Source organism: Octopus sinensis, linkage group LG7, assembly GCF_006345805.1.
Source record: "Octopus sinensis linkage group LG7, ASM634580v1, whole genome shotgun sequence".
Lineage (NCBI taxonomy): Eukaryota > Metazoa > Mollusca > Cephalopoda > Octopoda > Octopodidae > Octopus > Octopus sinensis.
The window spans coordinates 21621074-21642848 of record NC_043003.1 but is presented as its reverse complement, the minus strand read 5'-3'; the positions used below and the strand labels follow the sequence as shown (position 1 = coordinate 21642848).

General features: G+C 33.7%; 1 protein-coding gene across 7 annotated transcripts in view; it reads right to left on the bottom strand.

Annotated features, from left to right (window-relative positions):
• The window catches only part of LOC115213880 (probable phosphorylase b kinase regulatory subunit alpha), a 133593-nt gene that overhangs the window by 40483 nt on the left and 71335 nt on the right, over window positions 1–21775 (bottom strand). For 5 of the 7 annotated variants that reach the window (XM_036504622.1, XM_036504623.1, XM_029782830.2 and 2 more), the window contains exons 20-22: window positions 18204–18257; window positions 4026–4257; window positions 1688–1763 (exon numbers count right to left, since the gene is read on the bottom strand). In XM_036504622.1, coding sequence (XP_036360515.1) covers window positions 1688–1763; window positions 4026–4257; window positions 18204–18257 — 362 coding nt within the window. The remainder of the gene's footprint in view (window positions 1–1687; window positions 1764–4025; window positions 4258–18203; window positions 18258–21775) is intronic. The other 2 variants (XM_029782832.2, XM_029782834.2) reach the window with 2 other exon arrangements.

Here is a 21775-nt window from a genome sequence, read left to right as displayed (position 1 = left end):
CTTAGTCATAAGAAGGAAGGAAGGTTGGCTTCCATGTAGGAAGGAAGGAAGGCTGGCATTTTCTGTAGGATTATGTTATCCTGAGATCATTGACCTCAGCTGAATTGCTGCAACAGAATAGTCTGTTAAAGGGAACAATGGGTCAAATGGTCAAACTGACTAACAAGGACTAGCATGACTACTTGAGAATAGGGAATGATCTGTAAAGAGGATTTCCATACAGTTTCTAACAACCAGTTCTTTCACAAGGTTTGGTTGATTTGATGCTACTGTAGAAGACAGTTGTCGATGTAGTGTTCACACAGAAAGACTGAACCCAAAGCCACTTGGTGTGGTAAAGAATGGAACTACTTAACCATGCAGTTGTCTGGTTAAGAAAGAGTTATGTTTTACTTTATATTTCACTTGTTTCAGTCATTGGACTGTGACCATGCTGGGGCACTCACATGAAAGGTTTAGTTGAACAAATAAACACATTACCTTTTTTTTTAAAGTCTGGTGCTTATTCTGTCAGTCACTTTAGCTAAACTGCTAAGTTATGAGGATGTAAAGAAACTATCACCAGTTTTCAAACAGTGGAGGGGACAAACACAAATACAAAGACATACACACACACAAACAAAATGGGCTTCCGTCTACCAAATTTACCCACAATGCATTGGTCAGCCTGGGACTAAAGTAGGAGACACTTATCCAAGGTGCCACACAGTGGGACTGAACCCATAACCACAAGGTTACAAAGTGAGCTACTTAGCCACACAGCTAAGCTTATGCCTATGTTAATTGTTGTTGATTAAATTCCTGTCTTCATTTTTGAACCTTGGAAACACACCAAGATTCTGGCAAGGTTCCACCATTCTTCCATTAGATATTTAGCTTTATGTTTGATGCCTTGTGTCTTATATGGAATGCAGAAACCTGTGTTTTCACCAGATTAGCATTTAAAGAAGGCCTTTAAAATAACATCTTGGATTATTTCTAACGTGGCATTCAGTACCGTTTCAATGCCAATGAAGTGTCTCCTTTGGCATGCTATGTATAAATAATTGGCCTAGATACAATGTTTGGTAATATCTTTTAGAGAAAATATGAATGACTTGTTTACCATCACTTTCGGCATTTTACTGACAACAATTTTACCAAGTCTGGTACATGGAATGTCTTTTGGAATTCAGGAATATGTGTTTATTTTGCATCACATTTGGTAAACAATACTATTGCTAGTTACAGGTTTCTGATAGGCCAATCACTGGTCCATTGCTTTTCTGAAAGCAAGAATAACAAGGGACTGTATGTGCAACTCTGGTAGAACAATTATTAATATAAGCTGTCTGAGAAGACACATGCTTGTTCATAATACCGAATGTAATGATTCTGCATTGCATTTAACTGAAAAGAGACATTGATGCAATATTTGTGGTAAAGGCTGCAGATCATCAGCTGGGCTAAAAAATGTTATCTTCATTTTGCAGTTCCTTAACAAGCAACATTCATACTCATTATTGAATGACATCTATCCATACATCTATCCATATACAACAGACTATTACACAGTTTCTGTCAAACTTCTGCTCACAAGCCACTGGTCAACCTGAGGCTATTTGTGGGTATTATAATCACACACTGAATTACAATTTTGTACTAGGTTATTATCATTTGAAATCAAAAAGAAACAAGTTTTTCTTACTTTTTCATATAGTTCACGTAGTAGATCCTTCACTGAACACTGACTCTCTCCAATGGTTACCTTAAAGTTAATTCCTCTGAAAAAACAATGCAATGAATGATTTTAAAATGTAAAACATAAAAGCCATCTTTGTATCAAAAAGTATATACATTGTTGAAAGGCAAGTTATAAGTTGTCTGATATAACATCTCTTATGGATGCTAACAACTACCCAATTACCTACCAACATTGTTCAAAACCTAAAAAATGTTGAGACCAAATTGTGAAATTTGTATGAATGTATCCAAAGGCTCCAAGTGCCCCTTCAAGAATGGGCAAAATTTTAAAAATAAAACATAGCTGTGATCCAAACAATGTAACAGTAGAATTTGAACCCATGAAACTATGAACAATAATCCACAAGTAACAAGTGAGCATTTAGATATTTGCACAAGAACTTAAACTTTTCCTACTATGTCAATGTGCAGAACAACACAGAATTGGTAAAAACACTTTTCTTATTATTGCTGGACTGGCTCCTGTGCAGGTGGCACGTAAAAAACACCATTTGAGCGTGGCCGTTATTAGTACTGCCTGACTGGCTCTCGTTGTTGGTGGCACATATAAACACCCACTACACTCTTGGATTGGTTGGCATTAGGAACGGCATCCAGCTGTAGAAACTCTGCCAGATCAGATTGGAGCCTGGTGTAACCATCTGGTTCGCCAGTCCTTAGTCAAATCGTCCAACCCATGCTAGCATGGAAAGCAGATGTTAAATGATGATGAAAATATAAAGCAAGTTTAAATCATTAACCAAATACTCATTCCTTTTTCTAATTCATTTTCTAATATTTATAAGATATATCTCTCCTTACATTTTTCAAAATAAGTACAGAAGTTTACATCACTACTTAATCTGGGTCAGCTAAAGTATAAGTATTCAGTATAACCTCCTTGTCACCTAGTCAGTTTATAATGGTGCTCCTTCCAGTTGGCATGCTATATATTAAATGAAGGCCAGCAGCAAACCTTTACACATATACATAGCAATGAATATCTTATGTAAGAAATGAAACCGGTTTCTAATTATGTACTTTGAAAAATTTATGTAATTTTGTAATTATGGATTTTGGAATGTTTAACAATGTATTCTGAACATAAAAATGTATTTTGGATTCCATATTCTTGAAATGATTTGATTGTAGTAATGTATTTTTAATATGATATTTCAGAATATGTACTAATGTATTTTGAAATAATCTCATTGTGATGATTTGTTATTCAATGCATATTTTGCATTTTGAAATGCTTTGACTCTAATAATATACTTTGGAAGTAATCAACTACAAGGTAAAAAGGAAAATGCATTTTCATTTTCTTTTTATTATTATTATTATTATTATTATTATTCCATGTGTGCACGTGCATGGTGCGTGTGCCCGGATGCACATGTGTATGTAGTTGTAGGGTAAAAAGATATTGATAGAATAAGCACTGGACTCAAAAATAAGTTCTGGGGTGAATTTCACTGACTAACCCCAACAAGGTAGTGTCACAGAATGGCTGAAGTCCAATGACTAAAACAAATAAAAAAAAAGGGTACATAATATTAAAAAATATCTATGTGGTTAAAAAGCTTACTTGGTAACTGGTTTCAGGTTTCAAGCAAGTGTCCGCTATTATAGCCCTGGGACAAATAATGCTTTTTTATTGAATTTTGTAGATAGAAACTGTGTAAAAGCCCATCATATATATATGTGTGTATGTGTCTTTGGGCTGTGTTTGACACCTCCATCACCACTTGATAACTGGTGTTGGTTTTACTCTTTTTTTTTTACTCCTTTTACTTGTTTCAGTCATTTGACTGTGGCCATGCTGGAGCACCACCTTTAGTTGAGCAAATCGACCCTAGGACTTATTCTTTGTAAGCCTAGTACTTATTCTATCGGTCTCTTTTGCCAAACCGCTAAGTTATGGGGACATAAATACACCACCATCGGTTGTCAAGCGATGTTGGAGGGACAAACACAGACACACAAACATATACACACACACACACACATATATATATATACATATATATGACGGGCTTCTTTCAGTTTCCATCTACCAAATCCACTCACAAGGCTTTGGTCAGCCCGAGGCTATAGTAGAAGACACTTGCCCAAGGTACCAAGCAGTGGGACTGAACCCAGAACCATGTGGTTGGTAAGAGACTAATAGAAAAAGCACCAGATTTTTAGAAATTAAGTACTGGGATCGATCTATTCATCTAAAACCCTCCAAGGATGTACCCCAGCATGGCCACAGTCCAGTAACTGAAAAAAGTAATAAATAAAAGATGAAACATACTTACTTTGCCAGATACATGTAATGAATGATATCGGCTTGTTCATGCATATTCTGTGATTGTTTTAAGTTATCCAAAAGCTCAGGAATATCCACAGACCCAAACATGTCCATAAGAGCTTGGCTGGCTTCTTCAGAGGTCCCCTTTATCTTATGAGGTTGCTTTGAAGTTAATGGTTCTATTTCGTTCAATAGAGAAGGATCCAATCCAAGCTTCAAATGTTGTGGTATCTGGAACTCTGTGTTAAAAAGATAAAACAGTTAAAACCATATTCTATATGTATGTAGATGTGTGTATGTGAGTGTGTGTATAAACACCCACCCACATGTACATATATATAAGAAAACAGGAGAGTTTATTTAGTTACATCATCTTACGCGCGTTTCATTAACAAGGAATGAATATTAGTTACATAATATGAATTTTATAATCCAATTGCATTTTCAAATCTTCAGAAATCCATAACTGTCAAACTCATTCCTAGTACTAGTTTGACATATTCATAATAGTTAAGTGATAATATTGCCATCACTGGAACTGCAACTACTATATTTATATATAGATATACAGATTTTTGCATTTTAGAAAATTTCTGCTGGCTTTTTGAAATCTGCATGGCGGCACCACAACCAGAAACCAATAGCCAAGGTCGAAAGGAGACAATCGTTTATCTTTGTGGTGCTTTGGTGACCGCAAGATGGCAGTGCGGCTGAAGATTGATGGACAATGGCAAAGGGAGACAATCACCTAGTGTTTTACACTTAAAAACAGGAATTTCCCCTTTCATAGTTTAAAGAGGTCTCAGGCCAGCAGTGTTTGGTGTCTGAAGATACGCTTTATGAGCAAGAAACCCAGGGTAACCCTGTAAACTGGCCTATACATATATATATATATATATATATGCTGCTATATGTTTATGTATTTGTATAGCAGTCTAATATGCGTAGTACTATTTACTATAATATCATGGAGTCAAGCCACTGAAGGTATTTCTGTAAGATTGCTCAGCCTGCAAGAAATAACAGCTAAACTTCTTTCAAGTCATACCCTACCATTTTAGAATAAAACATGGTGCTACATATCTATTCTACCTCAGAGTAAAAAATGGGAATGGTCATAACTGGCATGTCTTTGGCCATAGGTTTGTTCAATCAGGGCTGATCTGCTATGTCAAGGTTAATCCTGAATACACCAGTCAAAGTATTGAAAAGTCCATTGTATTTCACCTAGAGCCATTGACTGAAGGATAATTAGTATTAGCAATTGGCTGGTGTAAGGCATATATAATGACTACAGATGTTATTTGTAGAGTTTTGTTCATGTTATCATGGGTTCAAGCTCTGTATCATTGTGCCATTGGGCAAGATACATAAGCCTGCTTGTCTCTGTTAGCCTACATGCAGTGTGTGTAGTAAGAGAGTGGAGACAGACCTTGAATTTGCTGTCCCATCCCACCTCAGGCCCCCAAGCCTATACAGGCTATATACTAGACCCCAAAGTGTTGCCTTAATAAAAGCATCACCTGGAGTAGACAACTCCCTCCACCTACATTACAGGTACCATGCTTAATGACAGAATCCGTTATTGTGTAAATAACATATAATTGTAAAAAAATGGAAAAAATTGATTCATCTGAATGCAAATTAGCTGGGCATTTAATAAGCTATTTTGTCTTTAGAAGCAAGTGAAAAAGACAGGTTAAAAAAAAAACTGTAAAAAACATACATATAAAGAAAAAAAACTGGAAACGAATGTTAAATCAGAGAAAAATTGAAAAATTAAAACTCACAAAATTCCAAATATTTGCATTTCTTTTAGCATAAATTAAATTTGAAAAAATATAGAAAAAAATAAAAACAGAAAAGAAACATTGAAATCACTCAACAACAAAGAGATTTTGTTAAATCAGACAATGAGAAAGAAAGGAGAAAAATAATTTAGTTATCCTGTAGAAAAAAGTATCAAATTAACAAATACTGTCAAGTTTTTTCACCATAATCATCAATGATAAAATATCATTGATGTATGAATTTGATAGAAAAATAAATCTACAATTTCTTGTTTGAGCAATAGTTGAAACAAAAAAATTGTTGATTCAGATTTGACTGTAGCAAAACATAGGCAGTAAAAGAGACACCAGAGAGTCAAAGTCTTTATTAAAATGATCTTCAATGATTGTAATTTTAATGAAATGCACTGATTATGTGTTTCAGGTAATTTTGAAGAGCTTTTCATTTTGCAGAACTGTTAGCACATCAGTCAAAATACTTAGTAGTATTTCTGGTGTTTTATGCTCTGAGTTCAAATAGTGCAGAGGTCAACTTTTCCCTTCGACTTTTCAAGGTTAATAAAGTAAAGCACCAGTCAAGTACTAGAGTCAACATAATCGACAGGCCTCTTTCTCTAAAACTGCTGACCTTGTGCCTAAATTCGAATCATTAACCCTTTTGTTAACAACCCAGCTGAAACCGGTTCTGGCTCTGAGTACAAATGTCTTGTTTTCTTAAGTGTTGAATTAAAATCTTCCACCAAACCTTAGTCACAATTTATGTTCCTAACACTAGCTGAATGATAACTAAGTTATTTTACTAAATTCTTTGTTATATTTAAAGTAATTGAAAGAAACAGAGCATCTCAAAATAAATACAGTAATGAAAGGGTTAAGATGGTATTTGAGGAATAACTGAACCAAAGATTCTTATGTAAAATTATGACAGAAGATTTTAATATAAACAATGCTTTAAAATGTATTGTTTGTAATTGCAGAATCAGAAGCAATCTAAGGCAGGTTGGTACTAGTATAGTTAACCTTTTTGATACTGATTTTCCGGATATAACTACTGGTTCCTTGATACAGGACTGCTGTTCTTAAAATGTCCATATGTAAATTATCGCCTTCCAAGTACCATCATAATAATTGTTGCTAGTATAGGCACAAGACATGAAATTTAGGGAGGATTTTAGCCAAATATCATCAACTCTAGTTACTTGACTCATACATTATTCAATTGACCTTGCAGGGTTGAAAGGCAAAGTTTACTTCATCAGGATACGAATTCAGAATGTGAAACGTCAAAACAAATACTGCAAAGCATTTAGTCCGATGTTCTAATAAGTCTGCAAATTCACTGCCCTAAACATTACCTTAATAAGGAAAAGTTATTTTACTAAACACTTCCAAATCTTGATTATTTTCAAAATTAATCAAAAACACGTATGTAATGTATTCCCTTAGAAATTATGGTCACAAAAGGGTTACCGACTGGTATAAAATGTGAGGGAGTGAAAATATAAATCATTTATTTATTTTACATTTGTGCAAGAAAAATTTGAACAAGACTCTTTGAAATTAGTTGCCAATCACAAAACATTTATAGTTTTAATGTCAGATATCCACTATCAGAGAAAGATGTGTTACTCAGAAAAACAAAACATGGATTATGTATGTCTTGAATTAATGATTAATGACAAAAGTAATAGATTTTAATTAAATATCTAATTGTATGAGCTGTTAACATGCTTTGGACTATTAGCTTTAGCTTTAGGGAAAAAATATTTTTTAACAATTACATCCACATGACATTTTGATCAGTCTAGTCCCCACTCATTATACATGCATCAGTGAGTCTAGTGAACAAGAAAGATCATTACTGTCTTTAGTTCAGAAATGTAGGTTATCATGCTCTGCTATTATGTGTGTATCTAGGAATAGGACATCTGACAAACAATCAGTGATCAGACTGACTGAAAAGTAATGTGATTGTAAATCATTATCATTTCATGTTTGTTTTCTATGCTAGCATGGGTTGGACAGTCCGACAGAAACTGGTGAAGCAGAGGACTGAGTCAAGTCCTAATATTTGCTCTGGCATAGTTTGTATGGATAGATTCACTTCATATTACCATTCACTTTAGAGAGAGCACTGGGTGCTTTTTACATAGTACCATGCAGAAAATGTGAAGAAAAATTTAAAGATGAGTTTAATAGTCCACAAAAATTACAACTTCAATATTTTAATAGCTCTTTTCCATATAAGATTATAATAAAAGTGGAGGTGAATGAGTCATCATAAATCAACATCATCATCGTTTAATGTCTGCTTTCCATGCTAGCATGGGTTGGATTATCAGACTCCAATCTGATCTGGCAGAGTTTCTACAGCTGGATGCTCTTCCTAAACACCAACCACTCTGAAAGTGTAGTGGGTGCTTTTACGTGCCACCGGCATGAGGGCCAGTTAGGTGGTACTAGCAGCAGCCATGCTCAAATGGTGCTTTTTATGTGCCACCTGCACAAGAGCCAGTCCAGCAGCTCTGGCAATGACCTTGCTCGAATGTTTTTTCACGTGCCACCAGCACAAGTGCCAGTAAGGCGATGCAGGTAATGATCATGCTCGAATGGAGCTTTTTACGTGCCATTGGCACGGAGGCCAGCTTGTTGCTTTGGCAACAATCATGCTCATATTGTACTCTTAGCGCTCCACTAGCACAGATGCCAGTCATCGAATTTGATTTCGATTTAAATATTTTTGAATATGTGACTGTTTTGAAGTAGTGACTTCCATAGATAATACTCGTACAACAAAAGGAAAATTGGTGTACTTTGGTTCAGTTGTAGAACTTTCATTTAGGATATCTCAATCAAAGTAATTGTACATGTACCTGTCAACTGGCAGTTAAAAGTCTTTTATTTTGCGTGAGTAGCACTTGAGGCACAGAAAGGGACATTGTGAAAATGACAGATCTTGCCTTTGCCATCATGTTCATCATAACTATCTTGTAACTAAGACTGAAATAAGCAACCTAAATGTCTAAACTACTTACAATTTCTACACTACACTTTGTATATGTTTGCAGTGACCACTCACCAGTGGTATAAAACATATTTTACTTTCAGTGGAAAATATGGCTTAGAAAGATTGCATATATCATCTAACCATTCACAAAATGAAGTGAGAATTCAAATGAAATGTAGTGTTTAACCTTTTAGCATTTAAACTGACCATAATCAGACAAAACATTCTGCTTCTTTTGTGTTCAAACTAGCTAGATCCAACATCTTATACCTGCTTTACTATGACATGTAGTAAAACTGAACAATCACATCACTGAAATCTCAAAGCTACGAGATAATGCATAATTAATTAAAGTCAATGTAAATAAATAAGCATTATATTTGACAGAATAATCTGAATGCTAAAGGAATAATCTACATATAAATACACAATAAGTTGTGAATAAAATGACAGCATAATTTGAAGAGAGACAGCATCACCAAGCGGAACATGGTTCATAAAATAAGGATGGCATTTTATCATAACATCATTGCCAACACATTCACACCCACTTTTCCGTGCTTGTATGGGTTGAATGGAATTTTAATGAGGCAGATTTTCTATGGCATTGTGGTGCCCTTCTAGTCACCTTCCTTCTGTTTCCAATAATATTTCCCTATGGCCAAATTTGTTTTCAAAGAATATAGGAAATGAAAGACACTGCCTGTATGACAGTGACATTCATTTATAACTATTACACCATGTCAAAACAAGAAAAAAAACCTACACTCACATTACATATATGTATATATGTACATATATGGAGGCACGTGGCTTAGTGGTTAGGGTGTCAGCATCATGATCATAAGATTGTGGTTTTGATTCCTGGACCGGACGACACGTGTTCTTGAGCAAAACACTTCATTTCATGTTACTCCAGTCCACTCAGCTGGCAAAAATGAGTAATGCTGCGATGGACTGGCGTCCCGTCCAGCTGGGGAACACATATGCCATTGAAACCGGGCCCATGAGCCTGGCTAGGCTTTAAAAGGGCGCATTTATTACTTTATTATATATGTACATATATGATGAGCTCCTTTCACCTTCTTGCCTAACAAATCCACTCAGCACACAATATCTTATGTAAACTTGGCCAAGATACTATACAGTAGCACTGTACCTGAAACCATGTGGAAAAGATAGAGTGATTACATAGAAGACAACTAGTAGCTTCAATGAGACAACCTGCTGAAGGCTATTGATCAGATTTGTGGCTGGTGCAAAGCCATAAATTGAACTGAAAGCAACATGATCATGGAATTGTACAGTAGACAGTGCCATAAACAGTATGTAAAAGGCTTGGAAGGACTGGAGGAAAGGCAGCTACATGGATCAATATTAAGTAGCTAGAAGAGGAGCTTGGTGTCAGGTATACAATGTAAGGGAAAAACAGAAAGAAAGAAGCTTGCACATTTTCTCTGATATGAGGATAAAGACAAGAAGATTGCAAAACAGTGTACTAATGAGATAGTCTAGGTATAATAGAGAGGAAATTTAGAGTAGAGCAAGTAATGGCACACTTGCTCTTACAAATACTGAAAAGAATGATGAAAGTGCCCTTATGAAGTGCTGCTGAATGTAGAGCATCACTAGGGAGAACCTTCTCCAAATAGGTCCAAGTAGACCAGCCATTAAAGTTAATAGCAGTATAAGTGAAAGCACAATTAAGGATATGAAGGCAGAGAAAACAGCTGGTCCATCAGGAACAGTCACTGAGACACTTAAGATATCTGGTCAAGTAGAACCCCATACTATTCAATCAAATAAATCAGGTAATACAGGAAGGTATTATACCTAATGATTGGCATAGTAATACCATCGTTAAAACTGATATAATGATAAAAGAGATGTTCTGGAGAGAGACAACTAAAGAAGTATAAAATTATTCAACCAAGTTATCAACATCACAGAATGAAATACAGCACAACTTAGAAGAAAATTAGCAATTTGGATTTGTGCCAAGACATGGTTCTACTGATACTCTCTCTTTAATGAGGAAACTAGGGAATTAGCTAGAAGTTAATTCTTTTGCTATGAAGGACTGAAGGTGGACATACCAAAAACACAGAGGCTAGAGAAAGAACAGGATGTAAAAAGTTATTAACTCAAAGGGTTTCTCAGAATAAAGTGCAAATTATGTGATGCTTGTGTACAAAGTGCAATGGTGCATGTATTGTAGGCCTTGAATGTGAAAGATTTGCAACAGCTGGGAAGAAATGAAGCGAGACTGCTCCACCGAATGTGCAAAGTTAGGTGTAAAAATAACCAAATGTACCAGAGAGAAGATTGCTTTAAAACTGGCATGTAGTGTATGTGTAAAGAGGATGTCAGTTGTATAAAAGGATGTTTTAGGAAGAAGAGAGATGAAGTAGTGAAGACAGACACCAAGAAGCTGAACCTCATAAAATAGATGGCAAAGAACTGCAAATGCTGGTGGTAGAATGGACATGATCATTGGTGCAATCATAGCAAAATAGTTGTTACTACACTGATAACAGAGCTTGGAATACATATTATCTCTAGGTTTCTTGTTCAGTATATTCTGAATAAATTTCCATCTACTATTCATTAAGCATCCACCTGTTATTCATCACCCGGATCATTTCCCTTCTCTCCCTCCATCTTCCTTCTTGTTCTACTTCTCACTTTCATTATGACACCCATGCATCAAAGAATGACACTGGAACTGGCCATCTTCAGCATTCATTTCTGGCACTCTCTACAACTAACCATCATTTTCTGTTCCCACCTCCGACATGTGACCCTTAGTTGACATCTACCATTCTTACACCCTCTCTGTTGCTATGGTAGTGGATTAGAAAAAAATCATTAACCCTTTTGTTACTGAATTTATTTTGAGATGCTCTGTGTTTCTTTCAATTACTTTAAATATAACAAAGAATTTAGTAAAATAACTTAGTTATCATTCAGCTAGTGTCAGGAACATAAATTGTGACTAAAGTTTGGTGGAAGATTTTAATTCAAAACTTATGAAAACAAGACATTTGTACAACAGAGCCAGAGGCAGTTTTAGCCAGGTTGGTAACGAAAGGGTTAAGGCACCAGAGAAAATGCCATGCATTGTTTAATCACAGCTCTTTATGAACTAAGTTCAAATCCCACTAACATCACCTTTGCCTGTTGTATTTTCAAAGTTGATAAAGTAAACTACAAGTCAAATACCAGGCTAATGCATTCAACTAACTCCTTTCTCTCAAAATTGTTAGCCTTGTCTCTAAATTAGAAATAATTATGGTAAATCTTCAATGCTATATTACCATCCTGTTTTACTGTTTGACCTCCTTTGAGTGACCCCAATGTGTAGCTGTCACTATCTCTCCTACTCTGCTCCCTTTCCCATCATCTGATCACTCTATTTTATCCGTCACACTAATATCCCTATGTGTTGCTTTTTCACACACTTGGCCATAGCTCCTCTTCTATTTTTGCCATCATTTACAATTGCCTTGAAAATAATGGAAACAAAGTAGACTAGAGAGGACTCCTTTTTCTTGTGGGAGACAAAACAAGCCCTCTAAGGTTGGTGCTATGATCAAATGCACTCAGTAAATTCTGTAAAGTGGCTGGTATGCAAATGGAAACAATGTGGGATACAGCAGATTTCTTTGGTTGCCTCAAGGCTATGACAACTTCTCTTATGCTGGTGCCATAATAAAATGTACCAAGTACATTCTGTAAAGTTGATAGCATTAGGAAAGGCATCCAACAAGAGAAATCATGTCGAAGGAGAAAAAAGAAAATGGAATGTACAAGTAAGATACTGTACTCTTTCCTGCTCAATTCTACAATCTACCCAGTAATATTCTTCTCATCCTTCTCCTGTCTACTGTTTCATCATTATTATTATTCTGCTGTTGAGTACTATCAGTCACCTCCACCACATCACTCTTTGACTCCATTTGATCACACCTGTCCTCTCTTCTAAAATGTAAGTAGCTCTGTAGTTCTTTTACAGAAAGAAACCTTTTCTGCTCTGACCCCTTCTCTTATTTTTACCCATCTTTTGGCTCTCATATCTCAGCATAAAGCTGCTCCCTCAGAGTTTATAGTCTTACAAACAGTACAATGGTGTTACTAATGATGGTGGAATGAAAAACGCAGCCAATACACGGTGTAATGTGGTTGGCATTAGGAAGGTCATCCAGCCATAAAAACCATGCCAAAGCAGACACTAGAGCATGATGCAGACCTTGGGCCCATCATATCCTGTCAAACCATCTAATCTATGCCAGCATGAAACATGTACATTAAATAATGATTATATATATCATCATCATCATCATCATCGTTTAGCATCCGTTTGATGATGATGATGATATATATATATATAATCATTATTTAATGTGCATGTTTCAATATATATATATATATATATATATATATAAAACACCAAGTAAGTTAGGGGTTATGGATCCAACCCAATAAGGGATAATATTTATCCAATATACTGTTGGTATAATACCCAAATTATTAATACACAAGTGTTTTTAATTGCAATGCAATTAACTTACTTATTGTATTAAATGGGTGAAGATAAAGAAATATTTTACCATTAATTTATAATACAAATAAGAAAATGGAGAAACAATTTAGTTCATTCATCAGCTATGGATTGTGGATTAAAAATTTATAAAATTAAATCTACCGTAAAAAATTGTTTATATTGTATCGTAATATATGATATATTGGAATCTACTATAATATGTATTGTGAAGTGAAGATTACTCTAAATCTAATAATATTGTTATTATTGATAAATATAATAATCAATATTTAAAAAATTCTTTATTTAAAAAATTCTTTATAATCTCTGACGAGGCCTATGGTTATATATAAGTACCCTATTTTTAAATGCCTACAGCCTCAATAAAATTGACAACTATAGGCACTGGAAAAAAAGCTACTTTTATCCATAGGCTGAAACAGCTGTAAGGAGTGATTTAATGATTTCAATAATTTATATTATGATTTTTATAATTGTATTCTTATCTTGTATGTATTGAATTATAATGTATATATGTATGTTATTAAGGTTCTCATTTTTGTAAATGAATAAATAAGTTAACATTCTAATATCCGAAAGCTGATGAACCAACTAAATTGTTTCTCCATTTTCTTATTTGTATTATATATATGTATATATATCTTTACAAACACACACACTTCTATTCAAAATGTATGATCTCATAGCATATGTAAACTGTTTCAGTGTTCTCATCACATCTCACATGAAGCCAGATTTAGTATGCTGTGAGGCTGAATATTTTTTATCAAGAATTACACAAAACATATGCGTGTGTGTGAGAGAAAGCGCAATAATGATGATGGCATATAAACAAATGAATAGAATACAACAAAACAAGGTGAGTAATAAGATAGTGCAATGTTCATGAGATGGAAGAAAACGTGTGTTAAATAAATAGCAATGTTAGTAGCAGCATTTTTAATTATTCACTGATAGTAATATATTGATCTTATAATTATGTATAGGCAGAAAGTATATTTATTATACAGATATAGTTATAATTAACCATAACATATTTTTCTATTGGTTCTACTGGTATGAAAACAGAATAGCAGTTTTTGATGCATCCTTGCACTGGGTACATCACAGGATATGTCAGAACACCAATGATGAAATAGAAACTCAAGTTACAACTACTTGGCTATTGCAGTTCCTTGCAGAAGGGGTCAAGGTAAATTTAATGAATGACATTCTTTTGTTCTTTTATCCTTTTACTTGTTTCAGTCATTAGACTGTGGCCATGCTGGGGCATCACCTTGCGGATTTTAGTTAAATAACTCAACCCCAGTACTAATTTTTTAATGACGGGGACTTTTTCTATTGGTGTCTTTTGGCTGAACTGCTAAACTGTGGGTGACATAAACAAACCAGTACCAGTTGTCAAGCAGTGATAGGGGACAAATACAGACACAAAGGCATACACATTCACACATGTATACATAATGGGCTTCTTTCAGTTTCCATCACCCAAATTCACTCACAAGGCTTTTGTGAGCCCAGGGCTATTGTAAAAGGCATTTGCTCAAGATACCATGCAGTGGGACTGAACCCAGAACTATGTGGTTGGGAAGCAAACTTCTTACTAAAAAAAAAAAATTAACAGTTCCAAAATCCTGAATAACAATTGTAATACTGGCACAGACAGGTAAGATGGACAATGTTTATCATGAAATCAGAAGCATGTGAGTCAGTCTCAATTCTGAAAACTCTGTGGCGATTTGAGACTGTAACATTACATCTGTGATAGAAGACATTAATATACGAGTTGTTTTATAATGCTTAAGAGGTAGTATGACCGCCATTTTTTCTACAAGCAAGAAAATTCTTCTGTGTTGAAGTAATGGCTTGATGGCCAAAAATACATAATCAGTTTGAAAGAATGCTAAAGAAAATAGTGGTCACTGTAGCAATATGCTTCTTTGAACCCCCAGCTCTGTCTCCATCATCTGTCATATCACTTCATGTCTCTCTTGTTCTGCAATTCCAATGAAATATTAGTTACTTCATAAGTGAAGTAAATTTCAGCAATGAGTTTCATTCTTATTAAGAATGTGTTTTTCTCTTTTATTGTATATTTATAGTTAGATTAGGTCATTTTTAACTACAGCATGTTGTCAGCTATTATTATCACACCACTATTTCAAGGGAGTATTTATTACATAATAGTAAGGAAGAGTGGTGCACTATAAAAATCAATATTGTAATTAACATGTCTATATCTTACCTAATGGTTCAATTAGTAACACTTCAGTAGATGTGGCAAGATTTTATAGTTTATGATTTCATCAATAATTCTATATAAGTGTGAACCATTTGGAGTTATTGCTCATTTTTGCCAATGACATACATGCACACACATACACACACACTAATCCCCAAGTGATATTACTAATATTTTTATTTTGTTCACTGCATGTTTGATCTTTCTTTAGCTTTTTTTCTTTTTAAATGTTCCCAGTTTCAACCATTTAAGTAATAATCTAAGATCCAGTCCAGGTTTACAGGAATTCCCCCCATTCTACAACAAAAATGTCACTGTTAATTACAGTTACAGCTTTTATATTAAAATCTAATGAAAAGATTTGTTTCCTGAAGAACAACAGAAAGTCAGTAAAAAGCATGAAACAAATCTTTGATTTTTAATATGGAATAGGACCTTAGCTCCAATTTAGAACAGTAAACAAATTCTCAAAATTATTTAAGATCAATAATATATTTTAGCATAATAAAAAAAGGTTTTAAACTCCTAAGAAAAAGACAAAGTAATTAGTTTTGAGCAAGGTGCAATTTGCATGATGATAAAAAATGTATCTTCTGATGCAAATATGCAGCCAGTTTATTTATTTCATGCAAATGTGACATTCTTTGTTGGCAACCATATGCAGTCAATGAAATACTCTACATGGTTGCAACATATTTAAACCCTTTTGATACCAACTCTGAGCCTGAGACTGCCTCTGGTTCAATGATACAAATTACCTGTTTAAAAATAATCTAAATTTAAAATCTTGCATCAAACTGCTATTTTAAGTTCTGAACACTACCTTAATAATAACAAAGTTATTCTACAAAATTCTTAATTATTTTTAAAATTAACTGAAACAAAGGCAGTATATTTCAACAGAAATATGGCAACAAAAAGGTTAAAGAGTTAAAGACACAGTGAATAATTTAGTCCTAGGTACAGTATATCTGGAAAAAAAAAAATACAGGAAGGGCATCGCTGGAATGTTTCAAGCATTGACCAGATCTGTTAAAATAAATCTTGGACTAAACTACAACAATCACATGCAAATTCGTAGTTAGTGGATGCAATTCCATGCAACTTACAATTCCTGCATATATTATCAGAACATGAAGCAATTATGACACCAAGATATCATGCAGTTCAATCACCTTGTAATATGCAGTTTCCTGAAATATTCTGTTTAAATTGGTTACATCAAGAAAAAAAGAAAAAATCTTTTTATCCAATAGATTTATTTTAACTATTTTGATACTAACCCACCCGAGACTGCCCTTAGTTCTATTATACAATTTTGTTTTTTATTGTGACCTAAATTAAAATCTTGCATTACAATCCCATTATAATATATATTCCAAACAACAGCTTAATAATAGCAAAGCTCTTTTAATAAGTTTCTAATTATTTTCAAACCTAATTGAAATACAAGCAGTGTTTTTGAATAGAAATACAGTAACAAAAGTTTTCAATGAATTTTGAAAGGACAAAAAATTACAATATGAATTACCAGAGTGGGCCTGAATAGATTGATTCTTTATTACAGGTTTATCACTTGTACAATATAAAATTTATTGTATGTATCTAATCGCCTCACTCTTACAAATTGTAGGGATAGAAAATACCAACAATACCATCAGAAATTAATTGTATTTTATGCCTCAATCTGTGAGGAAGTCAAAATTATATATGATACTAAAGACAAATCTTTTGGAAGTTGGGAACTGTATATAAACCTATAAAATTGACTACAAATTCTTAGATAGCAGATCTAATCTGTCACCCAGTTTAACACTATCACCTGGTTCAGAGATGCTTTTAGTGAAGTCCACTGTTGTAAGTGGCTTCCTACTATAGTAATCTATGATTCACAGTTTCTTCCTCCCTTTCCCAAACTCACCACACCCAGAGGTCATGTAAAATCATAGACAACTCTTATTCCTCTGACTAAACCATAAAAAATAAAAATAGATTTCAATATGGACAGTCATGTTGTAAATTTATGTATATGGCGTTTGGGTACTGGATTTACTAAATCATAGAGTCAAACATTCAAATATTACTAAAGACAATATGTTGTGCTTCTGAGCAAGATAAATAACTCTTATCTCAGTCTGTCGGGCTGACAAACAAATTCAACTCCTACTTTATAGTTGAATGGTTATTGATAAGAAAAAAAAAACCCCAAACATCTAATTACTATAACAGTTATTGCTCAAAAACAAGAGAAGCCATCCCACATAGACTTTCACAAAGAAAAGAATAAATGTTAAATAACAAGGAGTAAAAAGTACATTGAAATTAGCTGCAAAACCGAGTTGCAAGACAGTCATAGTTCACAAAAGCAGTAAAAAGCTCTAAACACAACTCATGTTCTTATTAGACACCAAGATGCCAAGAATATTGAAAGAGAGAGAGGAGAGAGAGATAGAAATATAGAGAGAGAGACACCATAGACAATTTTTACCAAAGTGCAGAAGCATATTAATCTAGTGCAATATACAGTGTTATAAAAGAGACTGTTATAGTGTATGCATAGGATACTCGTCCACAATACTCACCCTTTGGGGTTTTAGGAGATCCAGGACTGCTAGATTTGCTACTGCTCCCATCTGCTTAAATGTTGAAACAAACAGAAGGAGAATAGATGCACACACACACAAGCACACACGCATAAAAAAAAAGAGAGAGAGAGAACAGCTCCGAGAATATATTTTTTAAAAAATCATTAAAAGAAATTCTCTCTAACAGTTTATTTTCTCCAGAACAATTCCAGTCATTGAGACACCATGAAGTAGATCTACAAATTGTCTCAAACTGCATACACATGCAAGATAGAATCAGTGCATTGTATATTTCCTTTTTTCTTGTGATTGAAACAAAGATAGAATTGTGAAATGACATCAGATATAAAACAAGAAGAATTTTTTTTTTTGCAAATTTAAAATTTAGCTATTTTTTCCCTTTCAGATTTAATTAAAACAACCATGAAATAGAGACTTCACCATGATTTGTTAGTTATTCAATCACAATTCTGTTCTATACTACAAAACCAGAAAACATTTCTACAGTAGTGCCTCCAAAATGTACAGCCACGCAAGCTTAATTTTATATTATTTATTCATATATCTATTTATTTATTAAAATAAACTGTTTATAATTATTTATTATAATCATAAAATTAAATTAAATTTGACACTATAACCACAAACCCAAAATAGAGAAAAAATGTTTATAGAAGTTCCTCTGGGAAACAAACCACACAACAGTTGTAATCCAGATGACTGTGCTAACCTCTACACACCAAAGCAACTAAAGTGTCAGTATGCCAGATACCTTGTTTATATCTATCACACCTACCACACAAAAATCTTCAATATTTTGTATAAAGATCATTCTGTATAAAGATCTTCTATAAAGATCATTTCATGCTTTTTTTTTATATCTATCATCTGACATAATCATCATTCTGAAATTCTCAATGCTATTATGATTTTGAAAAGACTAACAGCAGACTAGCATCAATAGTACATCATGAAGGAAATGGTTAAAATTTTTCAGTTATAAGAATTAAACTGAGACATTCTATAGGCATGGAATCACCAATGGAAATCAAACCTGAACATTTGTCATAATCCAGATAACAACAGTAACTTTTATACCAAATAAATTTTATTTATTTATATGTAGTCATATGTATATATTTATTTACAACTTGATTGCCAGATGTTTTGAAGCTTGTTACAGTTACTGTAAACATCTGGCAATCAAATATTTTGAAGTTAAGTAGACTGGTCTTCTTTGGAGCCTATCTAGGGAGCATTTTCTTTATGAGGCTGGAACATGGACTATGAAGAAGGAGCATCATTTTCTTGGTGATATGTACATAAGAATTCTCATGAGGGCTCAGAACACCTCATTGCATGAGTACAAGACCACAGAGATTTCCGGACACATTCCAGCCGTCTCTACTAAGGTTGTTCAATACAGGATAGGCTTTGTGGGATACTACTACCAAGATGAACAACAAGCCATATCAGATGTTATATTTTGGACACTTGTGCGCTTTAATATAGGAAGAAGACCATTCAAGTACATTTCTGCTATAGGCTAAGATACACAACATGAAATTGTGAACCCACTAAAGCTAGGGGAGAAGAGCAATCCCTGACACAACAGGATGAAATGCATCTTGGTTGTGATCATTTAAAGAAGATAGTTAAAAACGGTTTGAAATATTCCATTACAAGCTATGTTATATCAAGAAAATAAGGATGAAAATGAACAGCTCAGTTGAAATATATTTAGATATATTAAATAACAAGACAAATATTTTCACATTTATTTCAAATGTGAAAAACATTTGAACTAAATGTAAAAATATTTGTTTTGTTATTTGATATATTAATATCTTAAAAGAATATAACATGCTCTGGGATTTTTTGAGGCTTTATGAGAAACTAGTGCATGTAGCACCAAGGCAATTTTGAAGCTTCTTTGTAATCCGGATTTTGGCTCCATAGAGAAGACTGCTTTCTACACATTCTCTAAAGAAAGCCAAATTTTTTTAGAACATGTGTAAGCTGTATATTTGCCTAATTTTTTTTATATAGGAATATTAAAAGTTTTATAAACATACTCTTCACTCTTGTATAAGCTAGAGAAAAAAAATTAAATAAATAAAATATTTCTGTTTATGTATATTAATGACTGAGGAGTTATGGTAAATGGTGTTCCTATACTGACTGTACATTAGAAGGCACTACATTACTACAGTCAAAAAGTTTTTGATCCATGCTGATACAGGTTAAAACAAAAGAATGTAGATGACTCACATTAGTTAGTCTCCTCCAAACAGCCACACATCTAAACTATAATCTAGATGAGCGACAATTTGAGAAAACTAGACTCATGTAAGTAAATTGTTAACTTGCAAGAAAACTTGAAATCGAAGAAAGCAAAAATGCAATGGAACAGAAAATATCTACAAGTTATTTCAGAGATGGCAATAGCCAAATGAAGGAAAACAAAAGATAATTGCTATCAACTGAAGTTGATAAAGTTTCATATCAAAACAGAAAGGATGATTTACAATACATTTTTGAGTACAAAATACTACCACAGAACAAAAAATATATAAAAAAATATAAAACAAAATCTGTAATAGAAAATAAGGTGTCTGTGTGGTTTCTCAACCTGCTAGAAATAGTATGCAAATCTTCAAATCTAGAAATAGTATGCAAATCTTCAAATTTCACCCTGCCCTCATGAAAATGGAGGGACACATTGGAAAAAAATATTCACAGATATGCAAAGTTTCAGAGAAGAATGAAATGGTCATAACTGGAATACCAACAATCACAAATTTGGTCAGTTTCAGTTGATCTGTGTTCAAAGAACAATAACAAGAAAATCTACAAAGGGAACATGTCTTTGATGCTTAGCCAAATACTATATTGTGAATCATATTAATTTGGATACTTTTGAAGATAACCTTGACTTCAGAAATTAAAGAAAAGTGTGGAATAAAATTATCATTTTTCTCTTTGTTATCTTAAATTATTGGAAGTGTTAATATGTACATTTTGTCTTGGTACAAAACACGGACTACAACAAATATTCTGCTCATTACCACAGATTTGCTTGTCAGTTGCTTGACTGTAACCGGTTGAGCACGTCCCTTGGTGGCTGCTGATATGTACACCTCTAATCACAAGCTGGAGCAGTGGGAGAGCATCATAGCCATGTGTTGAGAGGGATGGATTTTTTCGGGGTGTTTCATTCATCATCTTTAAACAACTCTTATTCAACCAAGTAACCATTGCTCAAATGCAATACTGACTACCTAAACAAATACACATCATTTTTATGTGTGTATTATTTCAGTCTTTTATTATGAAATTTTATGATTCATTTCTTCAATTAAAAAAACTTTGATTTTGCATTATTTACATTATTTACATTTGACGGATATTTGTCCTCATCTTGTTGAATGTAAATAGTGTAAATAATGCATATAATTCTTCATCTCTTAAATAGAACTGAACTTTGATTTTGTTTTGAAAACCTTATGTGCACACATATTTTTTCATTGTGTTCCAGTGGTAAAACATGTATGTATATCCACAAATGC